General features: G+C 37.3%; 2 protein-coding genes across 6 annotated transcripts in view; both read right to left on the reverse strand.

Annotated features, from left to right (window-relative positions):
• tub (TUB bipartite transcription factor) overlaps positions 1-19,660 on the reverse strand; it is an 88,130-nt gene extending 68,470 nt beyond the window's left edge. The window contains exon 1 of one of the 3 annotated variants that reach the window (XM_079605319.1): positions 19,462-19,660. In XM_079605319.1, the coding sequence (XP_079461445.1) occupies positions 19,462-19,523 (62 nt within the window). In that variant the 5' untranslated portion in view covers positions 19,524-19,660. Of the gene's footprint in view, positions 1-3,314; positions 3,345-19,461 lie in introns of those variants that run through there. The other 2 variants (XM_079605322.1, XM_079605321.1) reach the window with 2 other exon arrangements.
• A 2,530-nt stretch (positions 19,661-22,190) lies between these two features.
• Positions 22,191-27,726, reverse strand: part of rras2 (RAS related 2) — a 42,146-nt gene continuing 36,610 nt past the window's right edge. For all 3 annotated transcript variants that reach the window (XM_079584036.1, XM_079584038.1, XM_079584037.1), the window contains 3 exons: positions 26,895-27,003; positions 26,173-26,291; positions 22,191-24,821 (listed from right to left, as the gene is read on the reverse strand). In XM_079584036.1, the coding sequence (XP_079440162.1) occupies positions 24,734-24,821; positions 26,173-26,291; positions 26,895-27,003 (316 nt within the window). In that variant the 3' untranslated portion in view covers positions 22,191-24,733. The remainder of the gene's footprint in view (positions 24,822-26,172; positions 26,292-26,894; positions 27,004-27,726) is intronic.

Genomic DNA, 27,726 nt, shown 5'->3' on the forward strand with positions numbered 1-27,726 from the left:
CTTGTGCTAGAAATGGGACCTTAATTTATGCTGCAAGCTGTTTCCATGGGTGGACCGCTGAGGGGGAGTTTTTTCTTCCTTTTTTTCTCCTTTTCTTGCTTAGTAATTCATAGACTCAATCTGATCAAGCAGATTTCTTTTGCTTATGAATGTACTAAACAATTGATTGTAATCTGCTTTCAGCTGTTGTCAAAGAGTCCCAAAATTGTCACAGTGTCTGTCAAAAAGTTTAGTACTTTGCAAGTTATTTATTATACCAATGATACAAATTGACTGGAAAAACGAATGAATGAATCGAATGAATTTCAATAAGACAGAGGCTGTGTTCGAAATGGCGCACTAACTTACTACTTACTGCCCAGTATACAGTGCAAACTGCCAACTATTTTTTTGAAGAATAGTGTGTGAAAGTTGAAACATTATTTGTTGCAAATTGTAGACTGAGTAGTATTCTACAGTATTGTCACATGACAAACACTGAACATGAATTCAGCACAGCTGTCCTTGTTACCTTACAAATAAATGTGCTAACTATGCTAACTTTTGTGGAAGCCTGAGTGAAAATGTCTTACCCGTCAACTGTCCTCACCAGCAGTCTTAACCCTCTGGGGTCGGCAATCACGCCGGCGTGATCTGCTCGCTTTTTTTCTTATCAGTGCAAAACAGACTCAAATTACTGTTGATTTTGATCTTACATATACATGTTACACATCATTCAAAACTGTTAAATGTCTTCTTTTATTTGTGTACACATAATAAAAACTAAATTTTGTGTTTTGAAAACAGAAAATTACCTGTCACACACACTTGAAACGTATGTCTTTACAACGCTTGTAGTCTCTATTTTTTAATGATCAATTATATCAAAAACAAATATTCTCTGTTTAAGTAATCCGTATAAAAGCAACGACATGTACAGTTTCTCAAACGCGTCCTAATTAACTCTAATGTGACCACACCCACGCGCCACCAGCTGTTCACATGCAAATCTCCATGTGAAGGAACGCAGAGCTGTTAACTCCCTCATTACCTCAAAACAAAGAATAAGAGACTTAAGTAACCTTTTCATCGAGTTTGGAAGACTGTGTTTGTGCTGTGCTGTGCTGTTTACCTTGGATTACCTAAGAAGAATTAGAAGAAAGCGATTTGAAGATGAGAAAGATTTTTAAGGCAAGACATTCACTCATAATAGTAAGCATGTTATTGTTATATAAACTTTACATTGTAGCAACTAGTCAAACTGGTGCCAGACTAAGTATGAAATGAGATTGGAATAAAAACATGAAGCCTAATGCTACATTTATATACATGTGCAAAACGCACCAAACATTAGGCTTCATGTTTTTACTCCAATCTCATTTCATAACGTCATAATGAATGGAAACATTTGAAGTAACATATGATACTCCATATATTTTTCTCTAGTGTAGTGTTTCTGAAGTGTTAATTTTTAACGAATTATTTATTTTATTTGTATACCGTGTATTCTCCATGTAAATTCATGCACCGAACCGTGATGCCCGTACCGTTTCGGTTCCATACGGTTGTAATATAAATCAAAAAGCCATTCTTTTTTAAGTCTCTTCTCATTCTTTGTGCAAGGCTCCTCATAATGATAGGGCCTTGATAGCACCTAATAGGGCCATTATGGGAGGGTCTTTGTCTTTCTCAGGTGTGAAACATCAAAATGCATGATGGTTCACGCCTACCTTGCATACAGCTTTCTTACACAAAACATATTACTAAATTTTAAATCAATATATTGTTTTATCTTTCTACAGGAAACGTATGATCTCATTTTGCAAAAAAAGGTTTCTGTACCAAACATTACGTTCTGCTTTTCTGATGTATCAAATACTTATGTCATGCAATAAAATGCAAATTAATTACTTAAAAATCATAAAATGTGATTTTCTGGATTTTTGTTTTAGATTCCGTCACTCACAGTTGAATAGTACCTATGATAAAATGACAGACTTCTACATGCTTTGTAAGTAGGAAAACCTGCAAAATTGGCAGTGTATCAAATACTTAATAATAATAATAATAATTCAAATTCATTACATTTATATAGCACTTTTCTCAGCACTCAAAGCGCTTTACATGGAAGGGGGAAAATCTCCTCAACCACCACCAATGTGCAGTATCCACCTGGATGATGCGACGGCAGCCATATTGCGCCAGAAAGCCCACCACACACCAGCTTACTGGTGGAGAGGAGACAGGGTGATGAAGCCAATTAGTGTGTGTATATATATATATATATATATATATATATATATATATATATATATATATATATATATATATATATATATATATGGAGAGGATTAGGAGGCCATGATGGACAGAGGCCACTGGGCAAATTTGGCCAGGATGCCGGGGATTTTTTGTGACCACAGAGAGTCAGGACCTCGGTTTACGTCTCATCCGAAGGACGGTGCTCTTTGACAGTATAGTGTCCCCATCACTATACTGGGGCGTTAGGACCCACAAAGACCACAGGGAGAGCACCCCCTGCTGGCCTCAATAAAAGCTCTTCCAGCAGCAACCTGGTTTTCCCAGAAGGTCACCCATCCAGGTACTAACCAGGCTCAGCCCTGCTTAGCTTCAGTGGGCAACCAGTCTTGGGCTACAGGGTGATATAGCTGCTGGCTACTTGTTCTACCCACTGTAATTAGCCTATCGTGTTTGAATCAAATTGACTAAATTATCGTTAGCTCATTTTAAAGGTTCAGGACTGTTAACAAAATTGCTCCCTACAGTAACACATGAGAAAGATTTGTTTATGTCGAATGTAATGGTCTAATTGTCTAAGTGGTCTCTAAAGCTCTCGTTAATTTACAAATGGTTCAATTGATCTTACTAAACAACAATGGTTTATTGCTGAATTGAGCTCATTTCATAATTGATGAACTTTACTGAACGGATTTGAATAGACACTAAACAGACTTCAGCTGAACAATGAGACCATTATCTTTTTAGAGTTCTGTTGAAGCGTTGAACTGTTTGCATCACTGAATCATTAGCCTAGTTTACTGATAATCACTTTAAAGCTGCTTTGAAATCTGTATTGTATAAAGCACTATATATATATGAGGCGTTACGTTCATAATTATTCCCCGCCTCCAGTTTACTCACACCACAAGCTTCATGAAGATGAAACGCGCGTTTCTTTGTGGGAAACAGTATCCCATGCAGTGTCCTCAGATGCATACATCAGATTTCAAGTATAGGTAATCCAGAAATTCAGCATACAGAAAATGCACTTACTATTCACAGTATACACATTGCATACTCCAATATATACGTACGTAGTAGGAGTTGTATGGTAGTATGCCATTCCGAACACAGCTTCCATACTGACTTCTGTGTTCTTGAGTTGTATTTAGCAGATGCTGGCAAATATAGTAGGTCATCCGGGTATTCCATGCAGAAAATTAGCATACTATGCACAGTATACATACTGGATACTGCAGAAAAAGTAAGAGTAGTATGATAGTATGCCATTTCGAACACAGGCAGAGAAGCTAACTTCATGAAGATCTACCAAATGCCCATTCTTCACTGTTAAGACTGTCTGTCAAAGGGACACCATGTATTTGTACATGATATTATAGTAAACAGTTTTCACAAAGAAAAAAAGCTTTAATGCAACTATAAGACAAAAGCCATTTATATTGTATTAGTATCATCAATGTTACATTAAAGGGCACCTATTATGGAATTTTTAAATTTACCTTTCATGTAGTGTGTAACATAGATCTAAGTGAACAAAAACATCCTGCAAAGTTTGAAATATGAAAGTGCACCGTCATAAAGTTATTGTCTTTCAAAAGTAAGAGTCGACTCGGAGTCATTTTTATGAATCGTTAGAAGACCGAAGCTTTTTCTCTGACTAGATGACGTCAACTTGTCAAGTTATTTGAATACGATACACCCACTTTTTGCGCTCCAAGGCCAGGGAAACACTTGAAAACATCATGGCGACGAGACGCTGTGTTCTGAAGTGCGACTCAAAAGCCAACTTTTTTCATCTGCCCAAGGAGGAGCATTTGAAGACTAAGTACAATTCATATAACTATACCACAGAAGTATAGTCCGAGCCTTGTGCTTTGTTCGCGCCATTTTGAAGACGATTGCTTTTTAAATGCAATCAAACTTGGATTCGCGATCCGGCTGATATTGAAGGAAGGTTCAGTTCTAAGTGTATTTGCATCAGGTTCCTCCTACGTATCACAACCTGTAGCTAAGTGTTATTAATAATTGTTGCTTTTATGTTTTATGTAGCATGCTTAATTATTATTTTGTTTGTTGTGTAAGCACCGTTTAGCTTCTAGGTCTTCAATGGCAATTGTATATGTGAAGTGTTCGTCGTTGTTTTCGGATTTGTCTTAAAGAATAGAGTAATACCATAACGTAACTGCATTTTTTTTTTGTAAAAACGTTATGTTTATGCATCGGGCTAACGCAAACAAAGACTGATTGTGCTTTTACAATATGAACTCTGGGCTATGCTCGCTAACATAACATTAAATTCTTTATCTTATTTTAATTTTTTTACTACAAACTACATAGCAGTGGACTATAATCATTATTATAACACGATTTAATTGATAAAAGCATCATTGTACTCCGTGTTAAACCATAAGTATTATCTCTGTAAACACTGCTGGGTCATCTGACCAATCGCAGATTAGCGTCGCGCAAAGGAGGGGTTTGGAAAAATGAGTCGTTGAACGAATCATTTGGGAGTCGGTGAGCAAATCAGGTAAATATAAATGCATATTATACGAAAATAAAAGTGTTTTTTGACATTGCATGCATGTAAAACTGTTGTTGGGGACTCCCTAAACAACATTAGGAACATTTTAAATGTCATAATAGGTGCCCTTTAAGAAAATGTTTAGCATGAAACTTTAAAAAGTTGTTTAAAAAAAGTAGTATTTTGTAGAAGTATTTGCCAAATTAGCAGTAATCTCTCATGCCTACTGAAGGCATTTTATTAACAAAAAATCATTATTATTATCCCTGCTCTTTAATTAAATACAAATCCCTTCACAAATGTAATATAAATGCTGTCACCATGGGATAAATGGATACTATGATGTAGCCTATAATCCAATTTTCCAAGAAACATTTTTTTTTCTTTCAAGAACATTTGCTATCCGCAGCTGTGCATCACCGTCACAGCAGCATGTCACCTTGAAAGTAATAAGCAGCAGTGGGCGCTAGGTTACTGAATCAGAGCTGTCCTAAGGTCAACTTTCATGCTGTACTCTAATGCAGTCTACAGTGTGACTTGTCACATTGATTTATAGCAGTCATGACCAATGAAAACAGCTTGCATTATTCTCAACAGGCTTTTGTATAATTTGGTTAAAATGTGAAAAAATGACATTGTGGTGTGATTTTGTAAAGGTAACGATGAAGTCTCACAGGGGTGACAATAAGTGACTCATGTGCCAGCAGAACACACACAGTTTAGATTAATGCTAACAAACATCTTTCTCTTAGTATTATAAACCAAAAAAAAAACTCTTGACATGTTAAATGAGATACAGTGCAGTGCTGTACATTAGTTACACAGTTTTTTCACTGCCTCTTTTCCTCTATATATCTGAAAAAAAAGTCTTATTTCAATCATTTAAGACAAAAATCAGACATCAATGTCACCAAATAACCAGTGCAGCTTGTGTTATTTTATGTGGTTTGCTGCAAAAGAGTGAAGAAAAAGTAATAAATGGGGTTATGTTTTTTTAATACACGTTGGCCACAATTGATACCCCTATAAATTCTTATGAGTAAAATATATCTGAAGTATATTCCCCTTACAATTTGTAGCATACCAGGGGGACTAGGAACATGAAATTGTCTAGCTATGACTTCCTGTTTTACGGGAGTATAAAAATAAGGAAACACAAAGGCCAAATTCCAACCCAATCTCCTGGCTCTGCGCATCTACAGCATGAGTTTATGCTTTCATTTGGCAACAGTCATCTACTGTACATAGGCTTCTGTAAACTTCAACAGCAAGGGTAGTCCTAACTCACACAGTGCAGCTAGGTGAGCTCCTCAAATCCGCTACAAAGCTGCTCGGATCAGTATTGGTTTACAGTGAGAGTGGCAAAGGGAAACAGAAATCAGGTAAATATTACCTGACTTCCACTAGAGGAGAAATAATATCACAAAGCTTTCAAGACACAATTAAGTTTGGGTGTGGACTGTGGAGTGTACTATTAAATAACTAATTTTCTTAAACTAAAGTTTTGCAACCAAAATCATAACACTAATACTAATTCCTTTTTCTGTATTGCTTTTTAAAAAGCATTTAAATTTAACTGGGTATTGCGTATCAGATGCACGCAAAAGTGGATGTTTGCTTATAAAGAGCATGCCAAATGAAAGCATGAACTCGTGCTATAAATACACAGTGCATGGAGATCGGGTAGCAAATTCATTTACTCATCCATCACAATAGGTAAAACCAAAGAAGATAGTTCTGAAGTGCAACAAAATATAGTTGAGCTTCACAAAACAGAAAGTGGCTTTAAGAAAATAGCTAAAGCATTGAAGAATCACATTTGCACCATCATTGGAATAATTAAGAAGTTCCAATGAACAGGAAATTAATCTGCCTGGAAGAGGACGTGTGTCTATATTGTCTTAATGCACAGCGATGAGGATAGTTTGAGTAACCAAAGACTCTCCAAAGATCACAGCTGGAGAATTGCAGGAAATAAAAAAAGTCTTGGGGTCAGAAATCCTTATATATATATATATATATATATATATATAGGCCTAGCCTATATCTAAAAGCACCTACATCACTACATGTTGTCTGAAGGGTTTCAAGAAAAATCCTCTGCTCTTGTCTAGAAACACTCCAGCATATTGAGTTGTCAAACACTACTGGAAATTCAAACAGGACCGGGTTCTATGGTCAGATGAAACTAAAATGAGCTTTTTGGCAGAAAACCCATGAGAACGGTTTGGTGCACACGGGGATAAAAAAGTACCCCATGTGTATGATTAAATATACTGCTGGGTCTTTAATGTTGTGGGCTTATTTTGCTGCTGGAGGTCCTGGACTTCTTGTTCAGATACATGGCATCATGAATTCTATCAAATACCAACAGATAAAAAAAATCTAAACCTGACTGCCTCTGCTAGAAATCTTATAATGGGCCGAGGTTGGATCTTCTATCAGGACAATGATCCAAAACAAACATCAAAATCAACACAAAAATGAGTCACTCACTGAGCACACAATTAAGGTTCTACCATGGCCATTCCAGTTCCCTGAACCCATATAGAAAACTGAGGAGGAGAGTGTATCAACATGGACCTGGGAATTTGAAGGATCTGAAGAGATTCTGTATGGAGCAATAGCCTCTGATTGTCTTTGTTTGGACTTTGTGTTCTTTTTGCACTGTCTAATCTGTCGTCATGGACACTAATGTGATTTGTTGTTCAGTTCAGGTGTGTGTCTCTTATGAGGACATTTACCTGTGTACCTTGTTTCAGTTCAGTGTGGTCGGATCTTGTCAATTTTATGGTTGTGTTTGCTGTGATACTAATAAAGACTGTCTTGGATCTTTATCATGTGTTACTACAGCTAGTGTGTGACACTGATCTCTTGTCAGGTGTTTTCCAAACTCCTCAGAAATTACAGAAGAAAACTCAGAGCTGTTATCTTGGCAAACAGAGGTTGCAAAAAGTATTGAATTAAAGGGTGCCAATAATTGTGGCCAATGTGTACTAGAGAGAAAAAAAATTCATAATGAGATTTTCCCCCCATTTTCAGTTCTTTTACTTCAATGAAAGGTTAGATTTTTGTGTATTTTTTAATAAAAGGTCAGAAGCATTAGCAATTCAGATTTATTTTCACAGGCTTCTTTGTTCACATTTACCAAGGGTGCTAATCATTCTGAGCATGACTGTATTGTTATTACTATTATTATTATATAATTAAAATGGCTTTTGGATCAGCCTACGGAAGCATGTTTATGATGCTAGAAAATGTGTCCCCCAAATTCCCCCATAGAATTTGGAACACTCAAAAGCAAAACCCTATCGAATTGTATTGCTTATTCATCAGACCAGATCAAACATATTTAAAATGCCATTGCTTTCCCTCAATATTTCATATAGAACAAAACCACCTAATTGGTCCATCTGCACGAGCAGAAAGACTCCATATGCTTCATAACCAAACATAACCAAGTACTGTGTCTTCAGAAAAAAACAGATTGCTCATGTATCCATCTTCACATGCTGTCCTACATTTCTTGATATATATGTGGGGATAATATTGCACCATTTTTCAACAAGTAACGCTACAAGAAATTTATTTGATAAAAAAATAACTCGCACATTTTGCTCAACAACCAAATCATCCATGCAAGAATATTCCAACACTTGACACAGATCCTCCAAAAACCAACTTAACCCTCTGCACATAATTTCAAAAATTTAGCATTTACCACTTTAACATCTCTGCCAGCCATGTTTAACAGCTGATACAATTGTGTGTTGAAGGCATCCTTTGTCTTTCTGCTAACATTCTGCTACAACTGTCCAAATGTAGAAAATGACATGTGATAGATGACTCATCAGACTACAGACATTACATTTTTCCATTGCCCAGTGGTCCAGGGTTTGTTCTCCTCACACCAGGTCATGAATCTCTATAATGCAAGCACTTTGAATAACAGATTCTAGCTTTGTTAAGCTTACAGTTTTCTTGTTGACCAGATTATTGGCATTCATCACCTGTTTGTATCTCATACCAGTATATAATATATACACAGTACGTGTGTGTGTGTGTGTGTGTGTGTGTGTTCTAACATCATGCCATACAATACAAGACACAAAATCAATGCAAATGCACCCTTAAACTTCTGTCTTCATTACTAGAATTGCTGCTACTGTAAATCTAAGAAAACTAAGCTCCAAAACATGAATTATTCACCAGTCTTTCTGTGAGACTCAACTGAGAATCTCATTGAATGGCATTTGATTTTAGAATTTAAATATCGTTCAAAAGAAAACGTAGAAACTTTTAATTGTGTGATTAATGGCATTGAGCATTGTGACTCAAAAATGAACATTGCAAATGAAATACAAGTTCACATTACAGATGTAGCAACATAGATACATAGTTTTAATTATCTTGTTGAGTTAAATATAGCCTTATGCTTGTATTAGGGTGAAACCAACATAACCTCACACAGTACACACCACTAAACTTTGTTCATTTTAAAATACCCTTTAAGTTACTTCCTTTCAGCAGACACTTTTTTATAATTATTCTATTGCAAGCATAGTCTATGGGAAGCACAGTTGGGTGAGATGAACTCTCGAGCAAACTGCTGAGTCTGACAGAGTGCTCATTATATGTCATAATTGAACCAGCTTCATGTTCTAGCACCCCAGATAACCACTAAAGAAGACTTCTTTACTATTTCTTTACAAGTCTTAAAATGGCTGCTTTATATATTTCTTGATAACGGTTGAAAAGTTTCTTGGTTGAAATAAAAGTTGATGTAATTCACATTTAATGCAACTCTTGCTATGGAAAAATAATAAGATGCCACTTCCACTACCTCCGGGGCTTGGAACAGCCCAGGATGCATTTAAATGAATTGTGAAATGGCTACTGGCAACCTAGAAGTGACAGATTAAAGAGACTGAGCTCTTAAATAATAATGTCAATAACCTCCTTCCTTGTATAACTAGGAAGATTGATAAATGAAAGGTACTTTAAAAGTAACACCCACAAGGCTTATGTGAGCAATTTTACAAAACTAAATGTATGGCTCTCACTCTCCTTTAACAAGACTAAAAGATGCAATAACGCTTCCAATGTCTTCCATTTGCTCAATTGTTTACCTGGCTTTTTCTCGTGCAGCAAAATGACTCAGCATTTAGGCTAAGCGAACTTAAAATGATAGAAAAATCTCTACCTTTTTTTCAGCCAATAAAAGCTTTTGAAAATGCACCTCTTGTTTTACTCAAGGTTTATCTGAAGGAATGTCTAATGGAGTCTAGGAAAATAAATCCTTAAATTAAATGGTGTGCTAGAAAAATATACAAGAAAGCACTTTCAACTCGTTCTGAATAACTCAAAGATTGACTGTTTTGGTAAATTGACATTGGCATGTTACATTTCAATTACTCAACACAATCTTTTAACAACACTGCATTCATATCTACAGCTAGTGAATGCCAAAAATAAACTCTACAAATAAATCAATAAAAAATAAATAAAATGTTTTAAAGCAGTAATGCCAGGTTCACACATACTCTGTTTGCAGTACGTATGTAATTGCAGGAGCAGCACGCTATTGTGCATTCTCATATGCCACGTTTGCAGTGACCAACTGATCCATAGGGCTCACAGCATCCTGCGGTGGACATCCAACCCCGCCCACATCCAAGTGTGATGTCAGAAGCCGGAACCCCGATTTGTTGTATGTAGGTTTCAGACTGAAAGGGTTTTTAGGCGTAAGGGTAAGTTTTGAGTAGGATTCAGGCATAAGGGTAGGTTTGAGGTGGGTTTCAATATGTAGATTCCAATTGGAACAGGATTTTTTTTTTTAGGCGTAAGGGTAGGTTTTGAGTGGGTTTCAGTACGGTTTGTTATAAAAAGAGAAATAAAAGAAGTAAATGAAAAATAATTAGGTGTGAGGTTTAAGTCTTCTCGATGCTTCTTCCTGTTTCAAAGTTAATGAGGACGCACAATTAGGTTTAGGGATCAGTGTTCGGTGTAGGCAATCAGTACTGTGATTGACGACCAATAAAATCTTAAGAATCGGCTGCAGGGCGGACTGTCCGCTGAACTGGTTTGGGTGAAAAAAATCACGCTAATGTGCATGTGATGTATTTGGACATGGGTGTGGCTTCTGACATCACACTTATGTGGGCCGGGTTGAATGTCCACCGCAGCCTGCAGCGAGACGCTTCTCACTGATCCACAGCTCTATACCACTAACACAACATTTATTCATTAGTTTTATTTCAAATCCAAAAGTTGTTACTAAAAAAGTTTTGTCTGCATTGCGATTCTCTTTGTACACAGTACAGTTATACAATCTTTCATAGACCCATTCACATTTAAACACACTAAATTTAAACAGCATATTATTAAATGCATTACTTCTATATAGATTTATATATTAAGTTGCTCAAGCAAGTAGCCTAGCGATTAGCGAAACATTTAAATGTGTGGGCTTCTCTTATGATAAAATTAATAAAAAATTATAACACTTTAAATTAAAACTTACAACTGATAAAAACAGCTGACTCTCATGCCTTTTCCTTGGCATTATAAATCTTTATATGAACAGTCCTGCGGGTGATACAGAACTTAATGTTTCTCCACTTCAACAATTAACCGAGTGTCATCATTTGTGCAGCCGCCTTGTTCTGTGTAGTTCTCAGACCACCAGCCTGTCACGTGATTATCACTTTCTGTGGAGATGCAAGCTCCTCGCCCACACATATAACAAACTGTGCAGTGTATTTCACTTAATTTTTTTTTTTTGACAGCATTAGTTATTTTTTTTACACAGTATGTGTTTTGCTGTTCTTTGCTTTACCCTGGGATTAAAGTAAAAAGATGACTGTGAAAAATAGTAGTATAATTTAATTAAATACATTTATGGTGAGATTACCACATGTCAATCCGTGTTCATTCTGATCACGAACCATGCGCTGTCACTTTAATTCAACGTGTGCAGCACCGCTAAATTAGACTCGGTGCGTGAACGATAGCTGCACTGCTGCAGACTCAACGCTGCTGGAACAAATTGCCGGACCGCATCCGTGTGCAGTGAACGCTCTAACCTGTTAACACAGGCACCAAAAAAATATGCAACGCATACGCACTGCAGACAGAGTATGCTTGAACCTGGCGTGAGACACAAGAGGTGATTTTAGTGATTATATGAGATGTTATTATCACGTTTAGGATATTGTTAGACAGAATCAAAAACCCCTAACATGATAAAATAACTGTAAAGCATGGCTTCAAATGGCTTATTGTGCATTTATCATTAGCAATAATCAAAAAATTCTTCTGCCAAGTACACAGTTCATTAGCATAACTATGGGCTTTTTTTTTTTTACAGTTACAAAGAAACAGTAACTTCCAGCATAGAATTTAATTGATGCGATGTCACAGATGTGTATCTGTGCTAAAATATAGTAAGCAGTCTTGCTGCCTACATACTGTAGGAAGCTGTTTTCTTAAGCGCCACCTCTGTGATAATCTATTGGCACAAAAATGCATATCACACAAATATTGGATACAATGTTGCATAATCATCCTGCCTACATGTACCTTTTGGAAGTGCCTTTGTTTTGGGATCGAGAATTGAATCCCTTAAATTGCTGTCTATGGGGTTGTTTACACATAACGCGTTTTCCATTCCACTGCGCTGCTTTTCCATTGTTTAGTAGCCTAAACGCGCTATCAGTTGTCTCAAACCGGTTCCACGGAGGGCCTAGTGTATGCAGGTTTTCTCTTTTACCTTGAACCAAACTGATTGAGTAGGTCACTAATTGGTTAAGATCTCCCCTCACCTGGTAGTCTAGGTCTTAATTGGGCACTAATTGAAGGGAAAGACCAAAAACCTCCATACACTAGGCCCTCCGTGGAACCGGTTTGAGAACTCTGCGCTAGATGGACGTCTTTAACCACTGTGCTCACGTCTCATGTCTTTTGCAGCTTCTCGCTCATGACACGCCGTTTTAAACCCGTGGCGCTAAGTTAAAAGTTAAACTTTTAAAAAACACTGTGCTTTTTTCCGTTTCACTGACCTGCGTCTAGCAATTTTAATAGCAAAAACATGTTTTTTGTGAACCAGCCCTATGCATGTAGCTTAACGTAATTTTAGAGCCTTTGTCTATTGACTACAGCACGGAACATGGCTCTTTTTTTCTTTTTCTTTTTTTGGTAAGCTAATTTTAACAATTTCAACCTAATGCCTTTTTATTTTAAAAAGCTGTTTACTCCCACACAACTGACTACCTTCCAGCAGAGAACATTAATCAGGGCCCTCAGATATCATGGGCAGAAAAGGTCTGAGGTGAACTGAAAGAATAAAAGATAAATAAACAATTAACACTACTCAACATGCCCTCAGCCTGGTTTGGCTTGATTATCATCTATCATAATAATTATCTATTATTTTCCCCTGTCTTACAGTTAATGTGTGGATGAGTAACTGGTCGTAATTAAATCAAAACCAGAGTATTTATAATAAAGTTGCATTTCAGACACAATCAGACCATTAGAACTGATTATGAAGCAGACATAAGTAGACTAGGTGCTGCCGGAGTAACATTACTCATATTTTATGTGTTACATGGACATTAGGGTGAGATCTTCTATATCTCTCTCTGCTGCTTTAAACAATTCTGTTGTAAAATATTCCAGCCTGCGGATGCATTTCCCCTGCGGACTCCACATCTCTGACTCTGAGACAGTAATTAGAGCAGTGCAGTAGTCTCTGTTCTGTGCCCCTTTTCAGCCCATTAGGGAGAAAGGGCTTATGCTCACAGCTTACAGTGAGGAAAGAAAAAAAGAACAGCGTATGTTTCCTTTGTGTGTTTTCCACAAGCAACACTTATAACACTTTTAAGTTAAATAACATTTATGTTATTTGATTGTGTAGATAATATTGATATATATATGCTCTTGCTAATGATAATGTCAAAAACTTAAATGTCACATTTAAAGCATCTTTGCTGAATAAAATAATTATTTATTAATTAATTAAATATTAAATCATTATTTTTAAATCTTGCTAACCCCTTTCAAAAACACAATGATAAAATGTACACTTTTGTATGTAATGTAAAAAAAACAGGCATGACTGTTGTTATCATCATCATAAGACCATTAGCCAAGACATGAGCCTACTCGATATAAGAAACAGAGCTGGAGCATGTATTGTTAAGTTGCAGTAAATGGGAGGTTTGGATTCAGTCACTGGTCAACCCTCTACAATGCGAGTAAATCACTCGCATATGCGACTAAATCTTCACTCTGGGCGACTAAGTAGTCTATCATTAGTCATTGGCTAATAAATTCTTAGATTTTACCTGGCAGTGTGTGTGTGTGTGTGTGTTGAGGATAAATATAAGTTTATATTTTCACTCGCTGAACACTCTGACTGAGCGTTTGAGAGTTTAACTCTCCGTCAAGCGATCTGTACTATTTCTATTCAGCTCAATGGATGTGTGCAGTGTATCTGTATTTGACGTACAGTAGGCCTACACTCTAGTTTGAAGGTGCACAAGGCACAACTCATGGTCGATTTGCTGAGAGCGCAGGGTTTCTCACACACGCGCAAAGAGAGTGAGAGCTTACATACGCAGAATCGACGCGCTACATGTACCGGTACACAATATTAATTGTTGTATTCTCCTGTCAAAATAACAGAGTTCACTTTTAATTATTCAGTCCTTAGTTGAGTTAAAATGACAACTATGCATTCATACATGGTTACCAAGTTTAATGTCTAATTACTAACTAAGTTCTATCATTACTTAGTGCTGGATTATCATAATATCATAATACAATGCTTGATTGACATAAGCTGATTTGGTGAAATCATATACACACACATACATACATACATATATATATCAGTCTGGAGAGTTAACTAAAAAAACGACTAGCCAATGGCGGTTCTATTGGCAAGGTGTGCGTAGAGGGTTGCTGCTGGTGAATGGTTACCACAGAAACCGGTCTCAAAGGTTTCATATATAGGCTGAGTATATGTCAGGGGTCACATCTCCAGGGGCCAGACCTGACGGACACCACCTATTACTGTTTAAGACAAAACAACAGATTTGCACCCACACATACACACAAGCACAGCAATGTGCTCTCCTCGCTGTATAGATCAGAGATGCATTGTGAGCAGAATCAACAAAAAGCCTTATAAATCTGCTCCCCTGTGCCAAACTAAGGTCTCTAAGCTCCAAAAAGTCAATAGGAAGTGAGAACACTTTATTTATAGTCTTTAGGTTGACCGGCATGGACATCCTCTAATTAATCCAACGCTATCTCACAAACAATTCATACGAATCCGTACGACGAGTGAGTAAAATGTGACTGATTCGTACGAATTTGTACGATTTGTCTAAACCCCAGTGACGGTTAGGTTTAGGGGTGGGGTCAGAGGTAGGTCATTCGTACGAATTCATTCAAATTGGGCAACTCGTAAAATATGTAAGATTTAGCAAAAATCATACAAATTCGTACGAATAAGGTCAAAATAATTTGTACGAATTAGCCACCTCGTAATATTTGTACGAATTGTCGTGAGATCGGGTTGTGATGAATGACGAAGATCAAAAACTTGGTCATTATAAAAAAGGTATTTGTTCTGGGATTTCGACACAATGTCCAACCACAAGGAACATTTTATGTTGTTAGCAGACATGCGTCAAACAGCATTTTTTTTATTGCGAAGATTTCCTCAGCAGGTACCAATAACAAATCAGAATCAATATGATTGTAGTGCCATCAGTGCATCTCATTTTTTAAGTGGGCCTTGGGCTACTAAACCTCTCACTAAACCAACCAGGGGGTCAGAAAAGGATAGTACTTTTGGGGGTTCAAGCACAAGCCAACAACTGCCACTGAGATGAATGAAAATGCTAACGGACAGCTCTCTCTCTCTCTCTCTCTCTCTCTCTCTCTCTCTCTCTCTCTCTCTCTCTCTCTCTCTCTCTCTCTCTCTCTCTCTCCAGGTAGCATAGACCCTTTCTAAGGTGAAAAATGTAGAAAATCTTCCCCCAAGCAATCTCAACAATCTTACTGGCTCTGAGCAGAGATGCGAAATGAATCCCACAAATCAAGCATCTGCCTTATAGAGAGAGCGTGGCTTTACATAAAAGTCATGCAATGGTTCCACTTATCTGTCAGAATAACACAGTAGATGTTCTGTGTAATTCACTGAGCGATTCAACCCCTATTGGAATTCAGTCAGTGTGCTGCAGTGGATGATATGAAATGTGTGTGTGCCTCCCACCGATTCTGCACCATCACAGTACTCATATTTGTTACTATAGTAAAGTGTGAAAAAAGAATCAGACAACTGCACCTTCACTAAGCGCTGCCTTAACAACTGTTGCTATCCAACATTTTCTTAGACGAACAAAGTCTATTGAGGAACTGCATGTTTGTATAGTTTTAAACTAAAAATGATGGTACAATGGTATTAGGTCACTTAATATAGTGACACAAGGCAACCTGAGAGGATATAAGCAGTATTTTATTTTCCTTACTCCACAATGCTATAGTTAACTAAAACTAAAACTATTCAAAATATTTTTGTTAGTTGAAATAAAATATAAATATTAGATTAAAAACGTAAAAAAAATTGACTCTAAATCAGGCGTAGCATTAGTTTTGGCATGTCATGTCAGTCAAGCTCGCATCAGCTGACTCTCGCTATCCACATTTCCTATAGGAATACGACACCTATCACAGCATAAGGTCCATTCAGTATTATCAGCGGCTTTATCGTATTGCTCAGGAACTACAGTAATTACCCTCCTCCATCCCCAGCTCCTCTTGTCCACGGTCAGGACTTGAAAATCACAGAGGCTGCATTTGAAATGGCATAGCTACTCTTTGAGCAGGTCCTTCTTTTGAATAAATATATACTTTGCGACAATTAAATATATATATATGTTTTATGAAATATAAATTTGTGTAGTGAATGTAATCCGGACATATTGGTCATGTTGTCGTTGTCATGTAACTTACAGTTTCACTGTGGATCACAACTCCTCTCCCGTTGCCTCATGGGATAGTGAAGTGTTTCGGGGGTTTTTTCGCCTAATATATAGACATTATGCGCCAGAGAAACAAGCGCACAGCCATCTTTAGAATTTTGTCTTTGAACTTCCATTTTTGCAGTAGCTCTGTATATTTTATGGCATTGCTGTTGAAGAGTAATTAGATGGTGATGTGGACTGACTTATTGTAGAGTTAACGAAAGTTATCGTGAGCATTGTAGTGTTTGAAGAGGATGTCATAACAAATGTCAGTAGACCAGGAAGATTTTAAAACGAGCGGTTCATTTATAAATCCGTAAGATCATACCTTCGTGCTGTGGAAATACAAACTGGAAGACAACACAAGCGTAGCACTGAAAAGGGACGGGGCTACATAAGGTCTATAGTTGGGAAGTGTTTGGATGCAGCCAGTGTTCTCATATTCTGTCCTATAGGATGTTCTGTGAAGCTGGTTGGAGTTAGCAACAGTAACAAAGCAGGCTGAGCTTAGCAAAGGGTCAATTATGCATTAATTGCATACTCCTATGACTACCGTGGAAAGGGAAAAAAGCAGGAATAAATTATCATCAGGTCTACCTAACAGCCATTTTGAGACATCTTATCAGCTTCCTAATGAGTTCACTTGACATTTATTTGGATAATTGGAGCAGACTCCCCTCTCTTTAACAGAAATATAAAAGTGCTTAACTACATCTATTGAAGTTTGCCTGTGTGCCGAAAACAATCTGCACCAAACACCTGGGTGTTACAGCAGTGTTAATGGGGACACAAGGTTGTTGATTAGACTGCCTGAGAGCAGCTCCAGAGCTGATGAGGAGAGGACGGCTGACAACTGTAATGCCTGCATGATCTGTGCACAGTAATCAGCGCCATACTTCCATTAAATCCCAAACCAGCTCAAGGCATCACTCTGGAGCTGATCTAATGGCAGGTAGAGGCTCAATTAAAAGGGTGAGGGGAATGTTTTACTGCATAGTTGAAAGGATTACAGTCAGCTGAACAATACATTGTGCTGCTTTTGTCTCCATCACAGCACAGCTCTATATTCGCTGCGCATCATACAGAACTATGATCTAGGATGTACTCCAGCCTGATGTTCTGGCAGGTATTGTCTCTTTTATCCATTCATCAGAGACGGTGCTCAGTGATGGATAGTATTCCCTTTGTTTGGAGGAGAAGCACCAGCTGTTCTCTGAAGCGCTGTCTTTGCCATAGGAACACTTCCTCCATTTACCTCTGTGCCCTATCACCCACATGCATCCGCAGACACTGACTATGCCAAAAGGGTCTTGGAGGAGAGAGATGGAGGGTCAGATACGGCGTCCGAAATCGTGTGCTTTCAGAGTAATGTACTGTATACCCCTCGATACTGATGAAGAATGGGTTTTTTGGTATGCGGGTGTGTATACAATCGCAGACTTACTACATCTGCCAACAATGTCCTTTAACCAAAGACGTACTAATAACAACAACTTAATTATTACAAATTATGTACTGTAAGCAAAGAAATACAAGACCAAATTAAAATCAGTTAGCAAATATTACAATGATGTCACTATTTTTGATTCAATTGTTAAAAACCCAATTAAAAATCAGATGGCCTATGACTTTTTGTCATCTATATGGTAATGATCAAAATCATGAATGGCTTATCGTATTGGCCGGAATTGTATTATCCTATATATAGGCTATATATTTTTTTTTTTTAAATTACTAACTTTTTAATTTGACAGCTCCAGTAACATGGCCTTATTGAATAGCAATGTAACCGATTGCACACTTCTGTCACCTGGCTATTGTTCACCAACTGATTTATAAATACTACATATTTAGATACTCTACTCGTTTAACAAACCACTTTTGCTTACTATATAGAAGTGTGAAGCACAGAATGAGCTTCATATGCTACCCATGGAGAAATGCAAGGAAGCCTCAGACTATAGAGGATCTTTCTGTAGTTCCTCTGGGGAGCAGTGAGAGAGCAGTCATAGCATACCAATCACATCCTGGGTTTTCAAATGTGTCACCTACTGCAGACATGATGATCTCCAGTCTCTTCCTCTGGTTCATAAGGAGAGGCACTGAGGCAGATAGCATGATGCCTGTAGAGAATTGGGATGCTGACAGTGGAGCTGAGAGGATGCTGAAGCTAGACTAATAAATACACGAGAGATGCGCTGGAAAGAGCACGTGTTGAAATAGAACCGAGACGTTTGGTCACCAAAAGCAATGTTGATACGCAGTAACCGGTTTAAAACAAAAATGACCGTTAGGTTTCAGTCATGTGGTGATTGACAGAGCTGTGTTCAATTCTCCATTCAGCTGTCAAATCAGAAAAATTCTACTCGCTGTTACGCCTTTGTGAACAGGAAAACCAAAATAGCCTACAGCATCAGGTTAGCAAACAATAACTCTTTTTCACTAAAAGAAGCCATTTGTTGTTTTTCCTCAGACGAATCGCGAACTTTGTACACAACTTCAGTCGTTAAAATCAGCGTCTTCTCTCATCGTAAAGAACGACTGGGTTGGTTTGCCTGCTCGCGTTTCTCGTCGCGTTTACTTTGCTCATATTAATTATTTAACACGCACATAAAAACAGATTTTTACAGTCTGTTTACATGCTGACAGCGTGCTTACCTGTCATAACTCCATCGACTGTATGACATGCTCTTATTGTTGCTCAGTCCGTCCATGGCCATCTGCGGTCAACAACTGCTCGATTAGGCTACACAGCGACGCCGAGCCGTATAATATTGTTGGTGTCTTGTGTTAAATCCTCCGTCTTCGCTACAGCGAACGTCTTTATAGATGCTTCTAGTGGGGAGCTGTAGCCTTAGAAAACCGTTTGGTTGAGGGGTTTAAAATAGGTGGACTGAACCACTGGCTGTGAGAGGGGAAATGTCCGTTGTTAAAATGAGTGCACACGTTTAGATTTCTTTCTTGAACGAAATATTGCAGTTATCCGCTTTTTTGTTGGAAGAGTATTGGGAACCTCGCGTCTTTTCAATTATTATTATTTTTAAATTAGAAGCAGCCAATTGACTTTTCTCTCTATTGTAGGGTAGAAGGTAAAGTTGCTTCGAGACGGTCAAACTGGGGAAATATTCACAGATGGCCTGGACGGACTGAGCAACAATAAGAGCATGTCATACAGTCGATGGAGTTATGACAGGTAAGCACGCTGTCAGCATGTAAAGAGGAGGGAGAAAAAACACTGATGCTCATTTTCATATTCCTTATAGCCTATAATAAGGCCTTCATTGCCAAGAGGTGTTTGTGATTATTAAAGCCCACTTGTCCATGTCAATGTGTGTTGTCACCCATGGTGATGCTGACAAGTATACACATTCACCCACACACTGCAAATGGCACAACAAAAATATAACCCAGAGAATACATTTATGCAAATCCCTTTTTGAAGACTTCCACATTTGTGAAGTTAAAAATGTTATGCTTTAAGAGCATTTAAAGTCTTCCTGCACTGAAAAAAGTGTCATGATTTCATCATGTAGGCCTACATCTGTTACATGTGAATCAATCAAAAACACAACCTTAATTTGTTCAAAACTTCAAATCTTAGAACTCAGTCTCAAAATGATTTTATATGGTTCCCTGACAGGATTTATTTATTCAATCAATTTGATACATCACTAAATTATAAGATATTATACTGCAGGGCTGGTGGATGCTTGAATCTGATTGGTTGACAAACATTCTAAGGTTTTTTTCAGGGAAACACACGGCTAAAGTATAGTACCAGGCAGGTCTTGACTGCAGTTCCATATCACTTCGACAAATTATTTCAGTTATTTCAAAGGTCCTTACAGCATACAACAGCAAAAGAACCAAAACCCACAACAACACTGACCAAGCAAATATAATAAACAATAGGATAAAAACGACAAATTTTTTCCATGGTTTTTGCCACAAAATTACGTTTTATTATGTACGGAAAGCATACTTTCTCCCGCTCTCTTACCACCTCGTGTGTATTATTTTCTAATAATTAAACGGCCAATTATTCCTTACACAAATATTCCTTGGAAAAAGCTTCAGTAGTTTAAATGAAATACTAAATCACAACTAATTAAACAAAGTCTCCCCCATTTCACATGAAATAATTTTTAATTTGAACATTTATACTGTCCCCATCAAAACAAGCTGGGAACAGCAGTCTCAGAAATGTCAAGAACAAACAAAATTGTTTTGCGTACTTGATTGCTTCGCATTCATCCTACATAATTGAATCCAGTAGATTGCACATTTTAGAGAATTACATTAATCAAAAGCAAACAAATCAAGAATTTTGTTGTGTAGATCACAAATATGATTGAGTAAATCAGACAGTCTGCGTTTTCCAATTTTGTCAGGGTGTTAATGCTCAGAATGTGTTTGTTCTCCAAGCCTCTGAAAATGAAAGTCTTTATGTCACTTGTTAAAAGGAGTATGAGAAAATGCATTCGACTGAAACAGACCAAACCAATTGATGACATTAGTTCAGAACTGCATGACTTAAATGCGCTTCATACCATTTTAGAGGTTCTCATCATGGATCAGTTTATGGATGTAGTTTTAATTCAGTTATTATTTTTTGATTAAATTGTATTAATTAAACAGCTTGTAAACAGACTTTATCACGAGGAAAAACACCCTTATATAGAACCTTTTGGGCATAAAGGGTTGGAGAGTTGGAAGAACCCTTGGAAGAGTGTAGGGTGGCATCATTATAAGCTTCACTAGCAAAACCATGCTGGGCTGTGTTTCCTAAAATCATTGCAGCCTAAATAGATCATAGAACATAGAACTATTGGCACCAATCGCCTCTACGATCTACACTTTTGGGAACCTCAGCCCTTGCCATTCAAGGCCTGTCTACAGTAAGTGAGCGTTAATAGTGACTGTACATTCTCATTTACAACCGATAGTAAACATCTCATATAAAACTGTAACCCATATGGCTGTCACGGCATTGATTCAATTCCATTAATTTAGTTGTATAACTATCATGACATGAGCAGAACAACAGCTTTTCTGAAGCCGATCCTCTTAATTCACAAAGATGATAAGATACCCTTGTCCATCACAATGTTACCTAACACTTCTCACGGAAGAATACACAGCAGATTCATTAACAATCAAAACAAGCTTGTGACATAAGTTGTCATACAGCTCATTACCGGAACACTGCCCTAGAAAAGCACAGAAGTTTAGTAAATCACAGGGGACACGCATACGGACAGCAAAATAACAATCTACTTGTCACATGGTGGCGCTTGTTATTCAATGTCGATTTAAAGAACGAGAGCTATAATTTTGAGCAACACGTACCGTCGTTCCTCAGTAAGGAAAAGCAAAAAATAATATAATCACAGATAAATCATAGATTTTATTATAGCACCAGAGGCTATACAGGGGGAGGGAAAGAGGTGAAAAATAAAACACAGCATGGATTAGATATACACAGACTCTGGGAAGAGGAAGAGTCATGCACTTCTGTTCCTACTAGCTTTCGTCTTGATCTGTTTTGATGATAACTGGTATCTGGTAATGGACAAGGTTTTGGGAAGGATATGAACCCGAGTCATCACAAAAGGGTTGACCCAGTGATCACTGGTGAAAGCGTTTTAGGCTACGAGGTGGACGACTATTTGCGTGAGTTATCGGCTTCAGTCCACCGAAAGCAGGAAAGGACCACAGTTCAACATACATTGGCCTTTTTTCAGTTAAAAACAAAAAACGAGATATAATTAAATACTCCTCTTTACATATACACATTTGTGCCGCGAGAGCGTTTTCACTTACAAACATATAAAAATACTCATTAACTAGTCTGATAAGAAAATAATGTATAAAAGTATATAGTAAAAACATTTAATCATGTCCATTCAGAAGATCACTTCCATCTTTTTTTCGTATATTACATGATGATAAAACACAAAAACTAAAACAGTTTGTATCCCTCATACAGAAATGCACTCTGGAAAAAAAAGGAAGACGAAAATAAAACGTGACATGATGCAATAGTGATATGAACCTTTGGAGTATGAAGGCAGGAAAAAAAAGAGATCACCTGTCAGATTCAGATAAGAAAAACTCTGTGTGAATGTCACAGAGACGTCAAACCATATTTAAAAAAAAATGTGTCTTGAGGGAATGTGGATGTCTGATATTTAAAAAAGAAAAAGAGGGTTTTCTCTGATCATATACATGAAAAGATTCTTAAAAGATGCCTCTGATGTCAGCTGTCCCCTTGAAACAGAGTCTTCACACTGTTTCAATCACTTAAATACGTTTCCAAACTGATAAAAAAAAAAAAAAAACAGTGTAAAAGTGAATTGAAATGCAAGGCCAGAAAAAGACACAATTATTTCAGAGACTACTTCTCAGTGTCATCGATCTTGGTGGGGTACCTAGAGAACAGACAACCTATTGTGCTCTGAGCGAGCGGACTTCGTCAGCACATTGTGAAAACACTGTAAATGGAGCAACCTGAGTCTGAAGATAGTCTGTAGAAATCAGAGCTGAGAGTCAAGAAGGCTTCAACAATCTGGCTACATGAAGAATACATTTCACAATATAGATAGTTCAACCAAAGATGAAAATTCACATGTCGCCCCAAATCTGTTTCTGGCCTAAAACAACATTGACTTTCAATCCGGCATGTAATCACCTGCATGTAATCAGGAAAAAAAAAAAAAGAGAAATAGTTTCATCCCCCATTCAACATGACTGTATAATAATAATTACTGTTATTCAAAATATTTTTCCATATTGAAAATGTAATTAATAAAGAAATAAATTACTATTGTATTTAATATTATTCATATTTTATAATAACTGTATTTTAAAGAACAACAGTAAAATTACACTTCTAATATTTATGGCTGTCTTAATTTCTTTGCTTTCTAACATTAATCCATAGATCTTTTATTAGGCAGAAAGCCATAAAGTTAACGCAATTCAAGTGGGTTATACTTTTCAGGTCAGAAAATATGGAAATTCTCTATTCACTGTATGGACCAAACAAATGTGGTTTGTAACAGCTTTGGGACACATGAGGGTGAGTAAATTAATTTTCATTTTTAGGTGAATTATCCCTTTAAAAGAATCAAATGCATACATGCCAAGAAGTCTTACAATGCAAACAAAAAAGACGTGAAAATAGGCATCTCGATCAAACCAGAAGTTGTGAATCTGACTTCACTGCAGACAAAATTGGCATGTTAAAGGCTATGTACATTTCTGCGAGTACATTAATGTGTTAATTCATGTCAAAACAAGCTGTTCAACCTCACACACGGGTACTCTGCAACTGATTTTTGTTGTTATAAAGGTGGCCTCAACTCACACAAATCTTCAATTATGTACAATCGCTGCTTAGCATATGGAAGTAAAAACAGATATGGCACGATACACACACACACACACACGCACAAAGCTTGAGAACATCATCTCACTCTAGATCGGTGACTAATTGTCCCCTGTAATCCCAATGGTGTTTCGTTTAGTCTTTTCATCTCAGCAAAAGTACAAATGTCACAAGGCAAGAGAAAAAAAAATCCTTCAAAATACAAAAAAAGGAATTGTGTGTGTTTTATAGCAAATTTGTAAGAAGCGATGTTTAGTGTTGGGGGCACGATTACCATATTCAAGGTCACACTGATGTCAGTACTCTAGTTGAAGGTAGAATGGTGAGTTCGATCAAGATTTTGTCAGTTTGGTTCTTCTAGTAGTGAAGTCCTAGAGGCACAAATGCCCCTGATGAGGCTATGAGAGACACTGTTGTTTTGAAGACATGCACATGTAGAAAGGCAGCGAGTTCATCCGCACAGGACGTGATGTCAGAAGGCAGGGTGGGGGGCAGGGACCGGTGACAGCAGCTGGGTGAGTGGCGGCAGTGAGAGGCCAATTAGACAATCACACAATGGCAGCCGCTCTTATCCTTCTCTTTGCGCGTGGGCTCCGGCGAGGGTGGGCACTCTTGCTCCTGGAACTTCCTGTGAGAGGATGTAAGATATGCCTTTACACGTCATCCGAAACACTTGGCTCCTGACGGAATTTATTTCAATTTATTTAGTTATTGTGAAACTAAAACTCATTTTTGGTCATTTAATTAAAGCTGAAATAAAATGTCAGCAAGTAAGTATATAATGCTCAGTGTGCGCAAGACATTTTATCCCTCAATGCATGCAATATCCTTGATTTGGTCTTTCATTTCTACTATGACACATAAATTAAAGTACCAGCAGTGATCTCTTTATTATATCTGATCGGACTGTCAGAATTAAAGACATTCTTACCAATAAAATTGGATCAAAGATAGGGTTGCCACCCGTCCCTTAAAATACGGAATCGTCCCGTATTTACAAGTAAGATGATGCGTCCCGTATCAAATCAATAAGGGACGCGATATGTCCCGTATTTTACATTAGGCCCACATATAGTTGAATAAAAACATAAGGATTTTGCAGTATGGATAATACTAATAGCAAATATAAAGAAATCAATTTCTTAGTAGAGAAGCTCATTGCGTGATTGCATTTTAGCGTCTTTGTTTCTATAGCGACTGAGTCTCGTGAACATGCACTGTAAACCTGCACGTTTTTTAACCCCTTGTAGCGCGCTGTTCGGGTCTTTTCGACCCCAAATGACGTTTGCTGAAATAAATAAAACATTATATTTGTCCAAATGATGTGAGACTTTGCACGGTTGACAACACTTTCTACATCTACAAAAAAAATTTAATAAGTTTGAATAATATCTGTTTTTTATGTTAGTGTGGGGGGAAAAAGTCACACTTGTGTTGTTTCAACAAAATGTCATTTTGAAACATAAGTTTTTTTTTTTAGGATTTATAGTTTTAGGAGGATTTATTATATTTTTTTTTACTTTAGGCTATATAAATAAATATTTTTTAAACAAAAACAGTAAAAAAAAAAAGTTAAATTCACTTTATAAAAGACCCACATTTCTAACGTTCATGGATATAGATAATTTGACATGGTTTAGTGTAAGATTTTTGCCCATCTTTTGGAAAATGCTGTTTTAAAAGTAAAGAAATTTGTCCCTTATTTTGCCACACTGAAGGTGGCAACCCTAATCAAAGATGAATGAATCAACTACATATATTTCTGAGGTGATAACTAAACAGCGCTTGGTGTATTAAATATAGAACATAATGAGGTGATGTGACAACATTGTAGCATAATACTGTTTGAAACGTGTACCGATTTACATACTTTTTTCAAAAAACATTATGCAGTATGCTAGTATTCCATTCCGACCACAGCCTGCTGTTTGAGTGCTGCCACCATCTGGTGGTTCCACAGTATTGTATGAGAGACTCACCTTATGACTCGGACCAACTCGTGGAAAGCCTGGTCTACATTCATACGGATCTTAGCTGAGGCCTCCATGTATGTGACTTTGAGTTGTCGGGCAAGCTGCTGGCCCTCCTCCTGGGTAACCTGAAAAATGAACACTCTTCAATTAAAATAAAAACATTTCAAACACAATTTTTGCTTTTGGCTTGATATTGATTTAAAACAATACCTCTTATAAGATACTGATTTAAACAGTACCTCTTATAACATACTGATTAAAACAGTACCTCTTATATAATTTGCCATTCATAAAATAAAGGCAATTGATGCAGTTAATTAGAACGTTCTCCGTTCTGACACGAGGTGGCAGTGTAACACAATCTGAGTGTCTTTCAATGGCAGAATGCACTCAGTAACCCCATATCTTTTATTACCATCTCTCTCCTTACAGACACACGCTCTCTGTGATATTTTTCAGCCTTTCAGTTCTCTTCATTGATTTTCAAGACTGAATTTCATCCACATTTAATTTTTAACAGTAACATTGTGCTCTGGTTACTCCATGTATGTGTACAGTATGTAAATGTGTCATTTTAAAACATAAACAATATAAACAGAAGCTCTACAATAGATACAACAGTCATGCTATGATTTCAGTGCAGACAAAGAGTTTAAAAATGTTCGTATCAATACTGATTCAGTGTAGCTTTCTGAAATTACAGTTTTGAGGTGATTCATGCCACTCACTTGTCTCTGTTGCTCCAGATCAGCTTTGTTACCCACTAGGATCATGGGAAATTCATCCCTGTCCTTCACTCTCAAGATCTGTCGTTGAAACTTGTAGATCTCTTCAAAGCTGAGGAAAACAAGGTGACGAATGGCCATTAAAAAAGGCCCAAACAAACAGCTTGAAACGTCCAATGCATTTTCACACACAAAGAAATATGCAAATATGTATATATAATCAGGGATGCACAAAGTTTTTGGTCTGGTTCTCAAGGGAGCACCTGGAGATGCTGCTTGGTTCTCACACTTTACACGGCACACTTATCCAACAAGCTGTCGTCATCACTTTCCTCCTGACTGTTCTCCTCCCCATCTTCGTTTCTCTCATAAGGTAGATGATGATGATGATGTTTTTATTTTATTTACATTAATGACACAAACAACAGCAGGAATATTAGGCTGCTGTCACTTTAAGACTAAATGCACAGACCGAATATACTGACACACATCCGGTTTCTTTCTCAACTGTTCAATTACGACAACCGAGAATACTTGCCGAGACATCATTTTGTATATGTACGTTCAAACGCAAGTAAAAGTGTAAGAGGAATCAATTCGGTGTTCTATCACTGTCTGAAACGCTCCTCTCTCTCTTTCTCTCTGCGCGCGCGTGTGTGTGTGTGTGTGTGTGTGTGTGTGTGTGTGTGTGTGTGTGTGTGTGTGTGTGTGGATAACAGCGCACAAGTCCCGATTTTCGCCTCTTCTTCCGCGTCTAAAATCGTTTGAGTGTGTAAATTATCCAGACAAAACATATCCAAATGATAAACTTTCACTCTACTTAGCAGTTAATCCG

This window comes from Phoxinus phoxinus (genome assembly GCF_949152265.1).
Source record: "Phoxinus phoxinus genome assembly, chromosome: 2".
Lineage (NCBI taxonomy): Eukaryota > Metazoa > Chordata > Actinopteri > Cypriniformes > Leuciscidae > Phoxinus > Phoxinus phoxinus.